This window comes from Crocodylus siamensis, chromosome 11 (genome assembly GCF_052110815.1).
Source record: "Crocodylus siamensis isolate JL-2025a chromosome 11, ASM5211081v1, whole genome shotgun sequence".
NCBI classification, from domain to species: domain Eukaryota; kingdom Metazoa; phylum Chordata; order Crocodylia; family Crocodylidae; genus Crocodylus; species Crocodylus siamensis.
The window spans coordinates 38,440,963-38,456,603 of NC_143405.1; the positions used below are offsets into that span (position 1 = coordinate 38,440,963).

General features: G+C 46.9%; 1 protein-coding gene across 5 annotated transcripts in view; it reads left to right on the forward strand.

Annotated features, from left to right (window-relative positions):
• HDAC11 (histone deacetylase 11) overlaps positions 1-15,641 on the forward strand; it is a 115,408-nt gene that overhangs the window by 15,826 nt on the left and 83,941 nt on the right. For 4 of the 5 annotated variants that reach the window (XM_090022079.1, XM_090022083.1, XM_090022082.1 and 1 more), the window contains exon 4: positions 11,136-11,177. The exons of the other annotated variant lie outside the window; for it this stretch is intronic. In XM_090022079.1, coding sequence (XP_089878205.1) covers positions 11,136-11,177 — 42 coding nt within the window. The remainder of the gene's footprint in view (positions 1-11,135; positions 11,178-15,641) is intronic. 5 annotated transcript variants of the gene reach the window in all.

A 15,641-nucleotide genomic window follows, 5' to 3' on the forward strand; every position in this document is an offset into this window, starting at 1 on the left:
TAATGGGTTATGGATTTTGTTATGTAATTTCAGAAGGGTATTTGTTTAGGGATTTCTTTGTGCCCATTTGAAAAAGGGGGGCTTCATACTTCATGGTGTATATGTAACACTGGAATACAAAAGAAAGATGAGAGGGAATGCTCAAGGGATGGAAAGGCTTTAATTACAATCTTGTATGCCTAGAGATGTGAAGGCCCAGAAAAAAACCAGAAAAAAACCTTTTTCTCCCTGTTTTTTTCTGAGGACTCTATTTTGTTTTTTTTTCAAAAAATTGTGAAAATTGAAATAGGAACACTGTACTTGATGAGGATGTCTTCTGGGTTCAGCTTCAGAACTTCCTGGAGATTCAAAAGCCACTTTCTTCCACAGTCACTGCATCTGAATCAGGCAGTACACTTTTTTGTCAGAGATTCCTTACCAAGTGGCCCAGATAAAATCAACTGTTTTTGAGAATCTAAGTGTATCTCCGCTTACAAGTACAAAAGAAAGAAAAGTGAAAAACTTTATTAACAGACAGGAAGAATTTAGTTGCCAATCAATTCATGCTGCTGAAAATCTCTTGGATCCAAGATTCAAAGGCAGAAATGTTAGTGATGATAGAAGTGTTACTGCATTTGATTGGATTACAAAACAAGCAATCAGGACTCATAGTAGAGGTATCATCTTTTATTAAACCAACAAGATTTTTGCAAGAAAAAAGGAACATTTAGGACTTGATATTGGAAAGGTACTTATAAGTGTTGCAGAATACAGAACATCTTCAGGTATTTGGGTCCAGGAATGCAGCCTGGTACTCTGCCAAGCATATCCCTCCTGCAGCATGGTGGCATGGCCTTTGCACGAGACAGCCTCTGACTCCCCTTGCTTCTCACCTGCTTCAGGTTCCTCCATCTTTTGCAGCATGTGAAAGAAATTGGTCTATGTTTGGAAATACACCAAATCAAGAAGCAAACTACCATGTGAAAGAGTAGAGAAACTTGTCTCAATCTGGGCAAACCTTCAGTTTTTAGAAGTTCATGAAGATGATAAAAATAAAAGATCAGAAGAAGCACTAACTGCTGATAGTAATAGCTCAGAAAATTAGACTGACTAGGCAAAAATTCATGTAGCAAAATTTGTATTCAACGAGTCTTGGTTTTTGTTCTTTTTTCTCAGCGTTTTCTAAAAATTAGTGCTTTGTGTATCTGCTTGACACTGTGGAGGAGACTAAGTCTAGAATACATAAAAACTTTCTTGGTTTTACTATAAAGTTGATGGTTTCATCTGTTTTCAGCTCACAGGGCTTGTCCGTGCTATCTGCTTCTGTGCTGCTGAGAGGGTCACTTCCCAGCCAGTAGGCATGCTGGATATTTTTGCGCCCTAGGTGAAGCACTCTGCATTTGTCCTTGTTGAACTGAATCCTGTTGTGTACTCTCCACTTTTCTAACCTGTCCAGATCTGCCTGCAATCATTCCCTACCCTCCAGAGTGTGCCCTTCACCCCACAATTTAGTATCGTGTACAACTTGGACAGAATACACTTCACACTGACATCCAAGTCACTGATGAAGATATTGAAGAGTACAGGTCCAAGGACTGAACCCTGCGGGACGCCACTACCCACATCCTTCCAGGTTGATACCGACCCATCTACTACCGCTCTCTGGGTGTGACCACTAAGCCAATTTGCCACCCACTGGACCTTGTAAACCTTGTAAACATCTGTGCCACAGCCTCTTTATTTATGAGAATGTGATGAGATTCCATATTGAAGTCTTTACTAAAATCCAAGAAAACATCCAACTCTGCACAGTTTGTGACCCTGTCATAAAAGAAACCAGATTGGTCAGGCATGATGTACCTGCTGCAAATTCATGCTGATATCCCTCCTGCATTATTTTTCCTGCTGGACTCCCACAAATATTATCCTTGATAATCTTTTCAAAGACCTTTCCAAGGACTGTAATTGTTTGAATAAACTATACTTTTAAATTTAATAAATATACCAAGCATGATAATTTTATTAGCAAACCAAATTATCCATAATGCATTTTTTGTTCTTAAAGTAGCGACATGAGTTTAGATCTGTAAAGGGTGTAAAGAAAATAAGTATTGCATATATCTCAATTTTCCCCAAAATTTCCATTTTTGTTTTTTTTTTGTTTTTTTTTTTTACATGGCTTCAAAATTTCTAGAAACTTTACATCTCTATGCAGGCCATCAGTGTTTGAAGACTTACAGTGCCAACTGATACAACTTTACATTTTGATACTGAACAAAGAACATTGACTGGCTATTTCTAAATGTAAAAGTTTACTTATTCTTGGATGATATTGTAAGTTACATGTGGATAGTATGAGTCAGTAGATTAATGTATATGACAAAATTTGCAGTTAGAAAATATCCACTTTTATTTATTTGGGAACAAGGGTGAGGTTTATTAAATAAGAATCTTGTTGTCTAGCTCAGAATTGTTTGTGTTGTCATTGCTACTGCAGCATGCAAGGAAGCTGGAGTCGCTGCTTCTGAAACATTGCATTCCTTTGTCTAAGGCAGCGGTTCTGAACCAGGGGTACATGTACCCCCAGGGGAAAGCCTCATCAGGGGGTATGTGAGATATATTTTATACATAGTTTACTCGTGATACAAATAGGCTATCAAGCTACTCATATATGAAAAAGAGTGGTTTGGTGTTGTGAGGAGGCTATCCCATCTTATCCTGCAGAACCTGTGGCTGCAGGGGGCCCCACAGTCAAGGGGATATGCCCCGCTAGCTCCATGCTGCCTGTGCCACGTTTAAAGGGCTTGATGCAGGCAGGAAGCCCCTTCCTGGCTGAGTGGGGGAGGAGTTCCTAGCCCCGGGGAGAGAACCCAGGCATCTCCAGCATGTGCTGCCTCACCCCACGCCCCCTGCAGCACAGCCCATGTGCGTGCAGCCCAGCCCTGACTTTTATTTCAGTGAGTTTATACAGCAATTAACTGCAATTTTGATTTTTTCGATGGATCGGGATCCCAAAAAAATGTGGGCTGGCCCTGGTTGTAAATGGGTGTGTTTCATTAAGAGTCAAACTGGTCATCTAAGCATCAGGAAAGTAAAAGATCAGCTAAACTGACTATAGACTTTTAGGACGACTAGACAATTGCCTGTCAAGACTGATGGAGCATGGAGTGGGTGGGGATGGAGCCCCATGTGTCCGGTCCTCCCTCTGGTCTGAGGCTGCTCCCCACATCCCTGGTGGTGGGAGGAGTGGGCTCGGGGACAACATGGGGGTGGGAGGAGGAGAGGGCCTGGGACCGAGGCGGGGAGGAGGTCCACTTCTCCTCTTCCTCCCACCCCCACTGCTGTGACAGGCCATTTTTTCCCCTCTCCACCCGCTTAGGCTAGCTCCTCTCTCTCCCTCAACGTCAAGGCCTGGGTCCATTCCTGCCCTGTCCCACTGCGTCAGCCTGGGATCACTCTTTGTCCACTCCGCCCCCCTGCTGCCATGGCATAATCATTGCTCCCTTTACTGCCACCAAGTCAGCCCAGCAGGCAGCAACAACAGAAGGGGAGAGGGGTGGAAAGAGGCCAGTACTGGTGGCCTCTGGAATGCCACTATCACCTCCTAGGAGCAAGGCGGCGGGGGGCAAGCAAGCTCTGCTGGGAGCAGGGCAGGGGAGCACAGCTGGCCTTTCCTCCCCCTCTGTCCCCTGTGTCCTCACCTTCATGGTTGTGTTCCTCTACGTTGCCACTTCCTGTCCCAGCGCTATATTCACACTTTGATTGGTCATTTCATTCAGCCAGTCGGAGTATGAATAAAGCATTACAAATAGACAGACAGAAAAATGAAGGCTTTTATAATATTAGAATGCCAGAAGTAGTGGATTGTATTTTTTTTATAGGGGAATTCACTATTTGCAAGTTAACACCCATAAATAAAGGTAATGCCATTTTTTCACAAAGAGTGGGAAGAGATTATGCTGTTATATATTACTCTATCCACTTGGGATGGAAGTTTGTACATTTATTCACATTAATACTTCTGGATTAAAAAAAAAGATTGTTTAATTTGAATAGTTCCCGATTATCCAAAATGAATATAATTGTCATGAAGAGAGGCCAGTTCCATTAGGGGAAGTCTAGACTTCTAAATGCATAAGATGGTGGTGTCTCTTGATGTACTCTACATTTCTCTGTCAGGACTCCTGCAAATATAACATTTAAAAGGTATTACTTCTGAGCAGGTGCCTCAGGTTCCCTTATTTGCTTGGAAATAGTCTGCTAGAAAGATATAGTTTTAGAAGTGAAAAAAAATTGTGTTCTTACGTTGAAGGGGTCATGTACATCCTTTAAGCGCCCCATGCAAAAAGTCTGCCCTTTTATACTAGACAAGTGAAAGACAGATATATCTGTACCAATTCCAAGCCCATGCTGTGACCAGCTATGAAAACTCACATTTCTGGGAATGTAGAAGTGATGTGCCTGTTGGGAGCATTTTATGCTTGTCATGATAATGCTGTAGAAAAATTTAGATGTGAGAAAGTGTCACTGGGAAAATTTCATCTGCCAAAGAGAGACAGATGTTGTTCTATGTGCTAGCAGCAACTGCAGAGGCAGACTGACGAAGATGGTAGTGAGAAGGCAGGCTGAAGGACAGTTGGAGGGAGGTAAGAAAGATCAAAGGCATAGGTCACGAGCAAGATTTTTGTATGTATAAGTCTCCCTTGTATTAAATAATGTGTATTCTTTAGTATCTGTACATATAATCTCTGTCACTATAAAAGAGTCAGTCTTCACAAGAGTTTCTTTACATCTGTTAGAAAAAGGAGAGCTGTGATCTATAAGATGTAGCCCTTGGGAATGTTGTGATCTCTGAGTAAAGAATTAATTTAAAAGGAATTGGCTATAATCATTTTTAATCTATCTTGCTCCGATATTTGTATCTTGTAAAGGAATACTGTACTCATTTAATTCAGGTCATCAAGGTTCTTTGGGTAAATCCAATATCTTTTATTAGACCAACTAAAATAGTTGGAAAAATTCTTTTGTAAACCTTCAGGTACAAACACCCTTTTTCAGGCTGGTATTTGTACCTGAAAGTTTGCAGCAAAGAATATTTCCAACTATTTTAGTTGGCCTAATAAAAGACCAGCTTACCCAAAGAACCTTGTCTGCCTGTGTCCTTAGACCAACACAGCTACAACCAATACCCTTTAATTCAGGTCAGCGCTCTGAAATTTTAAAAGGAAATAACTAAACAACACTAAACCTTTATAAATTAAGAAATACTTTTTTGTTTGGTACCATATAAATCTTCCACTTTTGATATGTACAAAATAGAAAGTTGACTGTTTTATATGAGTGAATGTTGAAATAAAAATTACATTAAGTAAGTACTTTGCCTTCCACTATCCCATAAGTAGGTGTGGTGGAGCACCTTTGGGGTGCTTGCCATGCTGCAGGGGCTGCAGTAGGCTGGGGCAGAGCCCAGCAGGGAAGGCAGCCAAGCGAAGCCCCCCTCGCTCTCATTCTAAGGGGAGGGGTGTGGCAGAGTACCGTTGGGGGTGTTCACCAATTGAGGGCTCTCACAGGCTCGGAGGAGAACCTGCTTTGGAGGAGCAGCAGGGGAAACCTTCCCCAGATACCATTTTAAGTGGGAAGGTGTGTGGCAGGGCACTGTTGGTGCCTGCCACTTTAAGACCTGAGCCAAGCAGCCAGCAGGTGTTTGATTGTGGCAGCCATTTTAGATCCCTGACTGCCTATATAAGCAGATCAGTTCTCTGCTGGCAGGGGAGGCAGCAACGTTGGCTGTGAGGCTTCACCTATCATCCGGGGGGTAAGGGTAGGAGCTGTAGGGGATGGCTAGGAGGCTCCATGACCTAAAACTGCACTGCTGGGAGTGGGTGGCCTAGTGGGGCTCTCAGTGGCATGAGAGCCCCAGGAAATGCCAGGCCAGTTATTAGCCCGGTGAAAGGCAGGTAGGGATGCCTTAACCCTTGCTCTCACCTTTGGGTGAGTCTGGTAACACCGGAGAAGGGGGGGGGCCAGGCATGGCTGCAGCCACCTGAGCCCTGCGGGGTGCAAGACCCTGAGAGACCTCGAGGAGGGAGAGTGGAGGCCAGGCATATCTATGACCACTTGAGCTCTGTGGCGTGCAATACCCCAAGGAGGAAGAGTGGGGGCCACACCACCTGTGCCCTTTGGGGTGCAAGACACTGAGGAGGGAGAGTGGGGGCCAGGCACAGCTGCGACCACCTGAGCCCCCTGGGGACGGAAGCCCAATGGCCCCAAGTGAGGGGGTGATGTGGAGTGCCAAGTGAGGGGGCAGAGATGAGTAGCCCTAGTGAGGGGGCTGTGTGGAGCCCCAGTGAGGGGGTGGAGATGAGGAACCCTAGTGAAGGGGGTGGAAAAGCAGAGGGCTGAGAGCCCAGTATGTTTGTATAGTTAGAGCACAATGGAATGCTGCTCCAGGGAGGGAGGGAGAGTCCCCGTCAGACCCTGGAACACCAGTTGTTGTGTGAGTTACCCCAGCTCCCACAACCAGGTGGGTTAACCTTTAGTAGGGCTGGAAGGTGGACCCAGGAGCAAGAGTGGGGCTAGAGGCTCAGAGGCCTGATGTAGAGAACCCTTGACTGGTCAATGCTGGGGCCAGTACCAGAATGGTCAAAAGGGCCAGGGGCCCAACATGAGGGACGCCCAGAGCTGAGGCCCTGGGGTCCCAACTGGCCTTGGGGGTGATTCACCAAAGGCCCTGGGGGAACCATGCCCAAGGGGGGAAATAGTTTCAGGGAGCTAGGTAGCCTGAATGGAGGGATCTTAGAGGGGTCCTGTTAGGAGGATTCTGGGGCCCAGCGTGGGGACTGGTGAGAGTAACATCTGTGGATGCCATCTGCGAGGCTTGGCCTGCGGTGTAGGGGAGGATCGGAACCGCAGATAGCGCCCCCAGGCACTGGGGCAAGAATGAGCAGCCTCCTGCCTTAATTAACTTTGTAATTAAGAACAAGGCATGGCAGGAAAGTCAGGTGGGTGGCGTGCCTCAAAGGCAAGTGGGGAAACTAGCACTGTGGCTAGTTGGGGAGTCCCATTTTGCCACGGTAGGATAGACTCTTCTGAAAGTGTTTGATACGTAGGCTATTCCATTGTGAGCAATGGACAATAGAATTCAGTTAAAAAAAACCTACTGCATTGGTTGTAACAAATGCACCTTGTTGCATAATTCACAGCAGTAAATCAGTTTCTCAAAAACAGTGGCATACGCAATAATGTTTTTCAAGCTGAAACAGCAAGCATCTGAAATCCTTAGGCTTCCTCTAGTCAGTTGTCCACATCATACATCCTTTGCCATAAATGTCACATTGTAGGGTTTTTTTTAAATGTTGTTCATACATTCTGTTGCTGCCTCACTAATATTTATGCTAATATTTGAAGTTAACTGACAAAGATTACAATTTTTTTTTAACTCTCGTAATCTTTTATAATTAGTTCTTGACAATAGTTAATTGATTTTTCACTTTTCATTATTTACTTTGTCAAGTAGGTTTTAAATTAAGATCTTTAGAAATGCCTTCAGAAAATAGTATTTTGAAGGTAATGAAATACGAGTAGGTATTAAAAACCCCACCCCTATGTAAAGTACAAGTATGCATTTAAACAAGATTGCACAATTATAGATAAAATAAAGTCCAGAAGGCTAAACTATGCATGCCACAGTCTACAGCTGTAACGTAAGACCTTCAGCTGAAATGTTTATTTCAGAGTCACTCTAGATTGGGGCAGGCAATTATTTTGGGCGGAGGGGCACCTACCCAGTTTTGGCAGGCTGTCGAGGGCCGCATGGTTAGGCCCGCCCCTTGACAGGTGCCCCGCCCTCTGGTTACCATCTTGGGACCAGTGTCCTAGGGCCAGCACTGGAGGGGCCCAAAGCATGGCACAGGCTGGCAGGGGTCTGTGGAACCAGGCTGGGCTGCACCAGCAGGGAAAGCGGGGAGCTGGCCTGGCTCCATAGAGCCCCTGCCAGCTGGGACCCAGTGCTCCTGCCACCCTGCTCTGGGCCCTGCTGGCACTGGCCCCGGGACACCAGTGTGGTCCCCATGCTCCTGCTGGCTCCCCACCCACTCACTCCCAGTGCCCCCCAGCCCCTCAGTACAGGTGGGGGGTAGCACACAGCACACAGCCCTCATCCCCTGCTTGCCAGCAGGGAAGAAGCTGGTGCTGAGCATGGGGAAAAGTGGTCCCTTGCCCACCCCGTGCCTGATGCTTCCTGCTGCAGCCGCTCACAGCCCATGCAGGGCTGTCTGGAGCAGGCACAGGCAGCCCCATGCAGCTGCTATCTCCTTGGAAGTACAGCTATCTTCATTGTATGCTATCAGAAATTAAAGATGTCTTAGATAAGAGTCACAAGAAGCTGGTGTAAGAGAGACCAAAGAATGTGGAAGAGAAGCGGCAGCATGTTATTGCTAGAAGAAGGGTCCCCAGAATCTGTGAATTCATCCTGGAATGACACTGAGCAGATCAGAGAAAACTGTGATGCTATAGGCAGAAAGATTTGGGTGATGATGGTGAAGTGAGTGTCGCTACACTCATATGTTGGAGGCATGAAGGCCAGAAAGACTGCGATGGATAGAGTGATCAATGTCAATAAGACCTTGGGTACCCAAAGGAGGGCCATGAGGGCATTCATAGATGGTATGGTCAGCAGTCTGAACATGAGCACCACAGCTACAACAGCATTGTTGGAGAGGCCCCAGGAGTGCTTGCTCACCTTAAACCTTCTGGTACCTGTTCTGAGATGGGTAAAAGCAATGCAGGCCCTGCCTGGCAGTTGCCAGTGTGAGGGGCCGGTGTTGGGGTGAAGTTCTTTAGCTGCAGTTGTTGTGAAGCATATTGCCTGCTCTGCTGATGGGAGGTCCATGCTGTAGGTGACATACCATTTGCAGATTTGATGAGCTTATTGCCCTGAGTGGAGAATGGGTTCCAAGACTTCAGGCGGTAGTTGGTTTTCTGGCTTGTGGCTACTGGGCTGGAGTGCAGAGATTGGTCCAGATCTTGGACTTTGAGGCCTAAGGCCAGGGTGGCAGCTTGTCTCTGAATGTCAGGGGATGGAATGCCTGAGGGGACTGGTAAGCAGTCAACTGGAGCTGGCATAAGGCATCCAGTGATGGACATCATGACGATGTTAAAGCTGGACTCGGTTAGCTCTGTGCGTGTGCTCCAGGCTTATACTGGTACACAATATTCAGCACAGCATATGCAAGTGCCAAAGCAGCAGTGCAAAGTGTTTGGGAACTTGCACTCCAAGTGGTGCTAGGAAGGTGACAGATGCGAGTTTCTCTACTACAGGCGACCCTTGCCATTTGCTGAGGATATGTTCCCATGATCCCCGCGAATGGTGACATCTGTGAATAGGGCACTGAATTCATGAATACAGTCTGCATGAATGCAGTCTGCATTCATGAATGCAGTGTCCCCTGTGGCTGGGGGGGCATGACTCTGGCAGAAGCCCAGCAGCAGCAAGCTCAGAGCTCCTGAGGAGCTCTGGTATGTGTTTAAAGTGTATTTAAAATGCGGGTTCCACAAATACTGAGGGTTTCCTGTATTAAACTTACCTGGGACCCTTTCTAAATGTTGGCAGTAAGTGAGGGTGTGGTCCAGCTTGACTCCTAGATAGGTGACAATGTTCAAGTGTCCGGTCACCAATCTTGAGTTTAATTTATTTCTTCACTTGGTTATTACTTGAGTGGAATGCTGTTGCAACTGTTTTAGTGAGGCTGATTTGGAGAAATCATTTATGGAAGTAGTCAGCAAGGGTGTTCTTGTTCGATGTCAAAGTGGATTCAGTGGCTTCCGATTGCTTGTTTGATTTGATGGGAGCCAGGTCTTTGGCACAGCCATACTTCTTGGACTGGCGGGTCAACAAAGTATGCATGGAAAAGCAATGTAGAGAGGACTGAGCCTTGCAGGATGACATTCTTAACTTCTAGGGCACTTTTTCTGTCCATCAGCTGTTTTAAGAGTGAAACTGCAACTCTAAAGCATAAGCATAATAAAGCTGATGATCATTTTGTCAGGTATCATTTGGTGGAGCTTGTAGTAGAGGCCCAAGAGTTTGCACCCACACATACCCCACACCCCCACACATACCACCAGCTATCCTATAGTAGGACAGCACAACTTTCTCCCCAGCCTCAAAGCTTTCTTCAGTGTCTTGAGTAAGGAATCTGAAACCAGCATGCTCCTTAGGCAGCTGAAGATCAATGATGTTGTAGACTTGGGCATGAATGAGGTATTCCGGTAGCTTACATGGGATGCACAGAAGAGAGATTGGTTTATAGCTCTTTACATCATCCTTGGGGTTGGTAGGCTTTAGGTTTGGGTTTCAAATGCAGATGATATTTTAGTTAATCCTCCCTGTTGAAGGTAAGGGCCCAGGTAGTGGTTATCACATCATGGAGGCAAATACAAATGCATGGCTGAGAAAGTGTTGATACTGAAGGATTTGGATTCTTTGACAATGCGTACATGTTCTATATCAAGAGCTGGGGTACATCTGACAAGAGCACCTTTGGATATTGTCCAGCTAATCTAGTAAGGAAGACTTTAAACTAGGTTCCTCAGGAAGGGTGAGCAAAACCCTCTAGACACAGAGCAAACATATTAGAGGGGAGAGAACTGAAAGAAGTGGTTCAATTTGGGGGAAGGGCTTCAGAGCTACAGGACAGCAAAAAGGATGCAAGATAGAGATGAACAGGTTGAAATGTAAAATGCTTCAGATGAATCTATACAATTCAGGGAGTTTGGGGAATAAGCAGCATGAGCTGGAAGTTATAGCCCTGTAAAGAAAATAGTAATTTGGTATTACAAAGACTTACTGAGACAACTCTTATGACTAGAACATGAGCATTGAGGGATGGTATACTCTGTTTCAGAAGGACATGCTGGGGAGCAGGGGGGAGGTGTTACTGCATATCTAAAATCAACAATTTTTCTCTGGTCTAAGAGGAAGAAGTTACCAGATCTGAGTGTATTTGGGTGAAGATAAAAGGGCAAAAAGTATAGTTGGGGTTTGTTGTATAGACTGCCAAATCAGCAAGAAGAGGTAAATGAGGAGCTCTTCAAAAAGATGACAAAATTGCCCCAAAATTATGCAATGGTACTGATGGAGCATTTTAACTTTCCAGATATCTGGTGGAAGAATAACACAGCCAGACATTACATATTGGGTGAGTTCCTAAATTGTGTGAAGGACAGCTTTTTGTTTCAGAAAGTTGAGGATGCAACTATGCATCACATGTGGCATGGCAAGAGGTGTGATGTGTGAATTGTGCATACCATTGTGCCTTTAGCTACATGTGTAGAGGGGTGCTCAAAGGGCACAGTGCTCAAAGGGCACAGCATCCTCTCGTGTGTGGATGACCTCTATTTGACTCAAAAAGTCTACGGGCCAATGAGAGGTAAAGCGCTGCTTGACCCGGTACTGGCAACTGGGGACGACCTAATCAGCGACCTAACAATCAATGGAAAGCTGGGTGACAACAACCGTGAGCTGATTACCTTCACCATCTGCCGTAAAGCTGGCAAGTCAGTCAGCAATACAGAAGTCCTTGACTTTAGGAAAGCTGACTTTGACAAGCTCAGGAGGCTTGTCATTGAGGCCCTAAGGGACCATGATGCTAAAGGGAGGGGAGTTCAGAAAGAGTGGTTTCTCCTCAAGGGAGCGACCCTTGATGCACAAGCTCAGGCTATTCTGTCTCGGAGGAAAGGCAGCAAAAGGGCACAGCAGCCCCCTTAGCTCTTCAGGGATCTAGTGGACCTCATGCAGCTAAAAAGAAAGGCCTACAAAGGATGGAGGATGGGATCCACCTCCAAGGAGGAATATTTCTCACTGGTCGGGTCCTACAGGGAGCGAACCAGGAAAGCCAAGGCTGTGATGAAACTCCAGCTAGCTACAAGTATCAAGGACAATAACACATCCTTTTTCAGATATGTGGGGAGCTGGAGGAAACACAAGGACAACATTGGATCTCTGCTAAACCAGATGGGACAACTGACAACTGATGCCCAAGAAAAAGTCAACCTATTAAATGGGTACTTTGCATTAGTCTTTCATCAGTCCCATGTCCATTACGGGACAGGGAGGCCTGGGTGAGGGAGATTCCCTGCCCTCCATCAATGGCCCTCCATCAATGCTGACCTCATGAAGGAACACCTTGAGAGGTTGGACACCTTCAAGTCAGCTGGCCCTGACAATCTACACCCCAGGTTACTCAAGGAGCTGGCGAGCATCATAGGTCAGTCCCTGGCATGGATCTTTGAGAACTCCTGGTGCTCTGGTGAAGTGCCTGAAGACTGGAAGAAGGCCAACATGGTGCCTATCTTCCAGACAAGGAGGAAAGCGGATCTGGCAAACTACAGGCCCATCAGCCTGACCTATGTCTTGGGCAAGGTCTTGGAAAAGATTATCAAGGAGGCCATCCTTAACATACTAGCTGACGGCAACATCCTGAGGGATACCCAGCATGGGTTTGTTGCAGTAGATCTTGCTTGACCAATCTCATTTCCTTCTACGATCAGGTGCCTTATCACCTGGACAAGGGAAAGGAGATTAATGTCATATATCTTGACTTCAAAAAAGCCTTCTGTGGCAGGGCACTGCTTGTGCCTGCCATTTTAAGGGCCTGAAGACAGCAGCCGCCAGGGGCCTGATTAGGGCAGCCATTTTGAATTCAGGGCAGCCCATATAAACAGGTCAGTTTGCTGCTGGAAGGCCAGGCAACAACATCACCTGGCTGCAGGGCTGCTGGTATCGTGGAGGTAAGGGAGGAGCTGCAGGGGATGGTCAGGAGGCTCCTGGTCCTGGGCATGACTTAAAACTGCACCCTGCTGGGAGTGGGTGGCCTGGTGGGGCTCTCAGTGGCGCGCAAGCCCTCAGGAAATGCCAGGCCAGTTACCACCCTGGTGAAAGGTGGGTTGGGGTGCCTTAACCCCAGCTCCCACAACCAGATGGATTACTGCCTTGTAGGGTCTGGAAGATGGATCCCAGCGAGAGAGTGGGGCCATAGACTCAAACCAGTTTTGACATCCCCCAAGTGGTCCATGCTGGGGCCAGGACCGGAAGGGTCAAAGGGCCAGGGTCCCACTGCGAGGGACACCCACAACTGAGGGCCTGGGGTTCTGACTGGCCTGGAGGTGGGCCAGGGCCAGTAGAGCCAAAGGTCCATTGGTGACCACACCTGTAATGGGGAAGCAGATCAGGGAGCTATGCAGCCTGGAATGAAGGTGGCATAGGCTGCCTGAATGGAGGGATCCAGGTGGGGTTTAAAGAGCAGGATTCTGGGGCACACTGTGGGGCCAGTGATGTGGATAACAGCTGGATGCCATCTGTGAGGCTTGGGCTGCGGTGTAAGGGAGGAATGGAGCCACAGATGGCTCCCCCTGGCATTGGGGCAAGAAATGGACAGCCTCCCACTTAATTAACATCAATTAATTAATGATCATCAAGGTGTGGTGGGAAAGAAGGCAGGCGGTTAGCCCAGAAACAGGTGGATGGGCCACAGGAAAATCAGCCCTGAGAAGGCCCCCTGTTACACCTTCAATCTGGGATCCCATGATTGCCTCTTGGCAAAACTGGCCAACTGCAGCCTTGGGTCCAGCATGATCCGTTGGTTGGGGAATTGGTTCTGTGGTCAGACCCAGAGGGTGGTGATTGAGCAAAGTCAATCATCATGGTGCCCTGTGACCAGTGGGGTCCCCCAGAGCTCTGTACTTGGACCCATATTATTTAACTTCTTCATTAACAATGTGGACATTGGAGTCAGAAATGGACTGGCCAAGTTCGCAAACGATACCAAACTCTGGGGTAAAGCATCCATACCTGAGGACAGGAGGGCGATCCAGGCTGACCTTGACAGGCTGAGGAAATGGGCAGACGAGAACCTCATGGTGTTTAACACTGAAAAATGCAAGGTTCTCCACCTTGGGAGGAAAAAACCTGCAGCATCCTTATAGGCTTGGCAGTGCTATGCTGGCTAGCACTATGGATGAAAAGGACTTGTGGGTCATGATTGACCACAAGGTGAACATGAGCCTTCAGTGTGATGCTGCAGCTAGTAAAGCAAGGAAAATGCTGCCTTGTATCCATAGATGCTTCTCAAGTAAATCCCAGGATGTCATTCTCCCATTGTACTCAGCCTTGGTGAGGCCGCAGCTGGAGTACTGCGTCCAGTTTTGGGCTCCACAATTCTAAAAGGATGTGGAGAAGCTTGAGAGAGTCCAGAGAAGAGCCACGCGCGTAATCAGAGGTCAGGAAAATGGATCTTATGACAACAGGTTGAGAGCTATGGGATTCTTTAGCCTGGAAAAGTGCAGGTTCAGGGGCGATCTGCTGGCCACCTATAAGTTTATCAGGGTGACCACCAGGATCTGGGGGAACGTATGTTCATCAGAGCGCCACAAGGGATGACAAGGTTGAACGGTTATAAACTCTAGCAAGACCGTTTCAGGCTGGACATAAGGAAGAATTTCTTTACTGTTCAAACCCCCAAGGTCTGGAATAGCCTGCCCTCGGAGGTGGTTCAAGCACCCGCATTCAAGGTCTTCAAGAGGAATTTGTATGCTTATCTTGCTGGGATCCTATGACCCCAGGTGACTTCCTGCCCCTTGGGCAAGGGGCTGGACTCGATGATCTTCCGAGGTCCCTTCCAGTCCTAACGTCTGTGAAATCTATGAGTATTGGAATTCAACAAGATGCTGTTCTGACACAATAGAAGCATACAAAGAATGTCCCAAACCAATGTGGCTATATAAGGGCTTCTTGGATCAAAATGAAAATATGCAGGCAGTGGAAGTGTGGGCAAGAGCTTTTGATTGATTTCAACAAATTCAAGGGGCTTTTGATGTTCTTCATCCCAGGGTACTGAAGGAACTAGCAGAAGAGATCTTGGAGCTTCAGCAATTATATTTAGTAAGTAATGGGAGACGTGCATACCAGAGAACTGGTTTTGCCTGAAAACAGCATCCTATTTGGGGCTTGGGGTCACTATGGTGGAACAGCTGATGGTGGAACAGCCCTTAGAAAGTGCCACCAGGGCCAAACCCCAGGGAAGGGCAAGTCTGGGACACCCTGAAATCCTAGCCCCTGCTGCCTTGTGGGTTACCTCTTGGCAGGTAAAGGCTAAGGTAGTTAATCCCAAAATAAAAATAAGGGCAGGGCCAGATTGTTGGCTAGAGTGGACAGATACACTTGGCTACATCTGGAAAGTCCTCTCTAGTAGATCAGGTGGCTGAGCAGATATGCTCATCTCCTCAATTGTGAAGGCATATAGCAGGAACTGTGTGGACAGTGTAAGGCATCAGTTCAGGTGCAGTAGGACCTCGTGGCCATCCACTGCATGCAGACTTGTCTCCAGACATTTCAGTATTGTCATACCACTGGATTTAGACAGGCCTGGATAAGAGAGTGAGGGGAATGCCAATTTCTGTCACTTAAATCTAACTTGTGTGTAAACCATGACATCTATATCTCCCATAGATACACTGAAGTCCTGTGGCAATGGGCAAGCAGCAAACAGCAGGTATGGATGGACTGGGAGCTGTAACTGCAGACCTGCACACAGGTGGCTGAGGGCATAGGGTTTTGTTTCACTGGATTGAAGCAGCAGTAGAATTTGGCAGCCTCTTGGGTGACT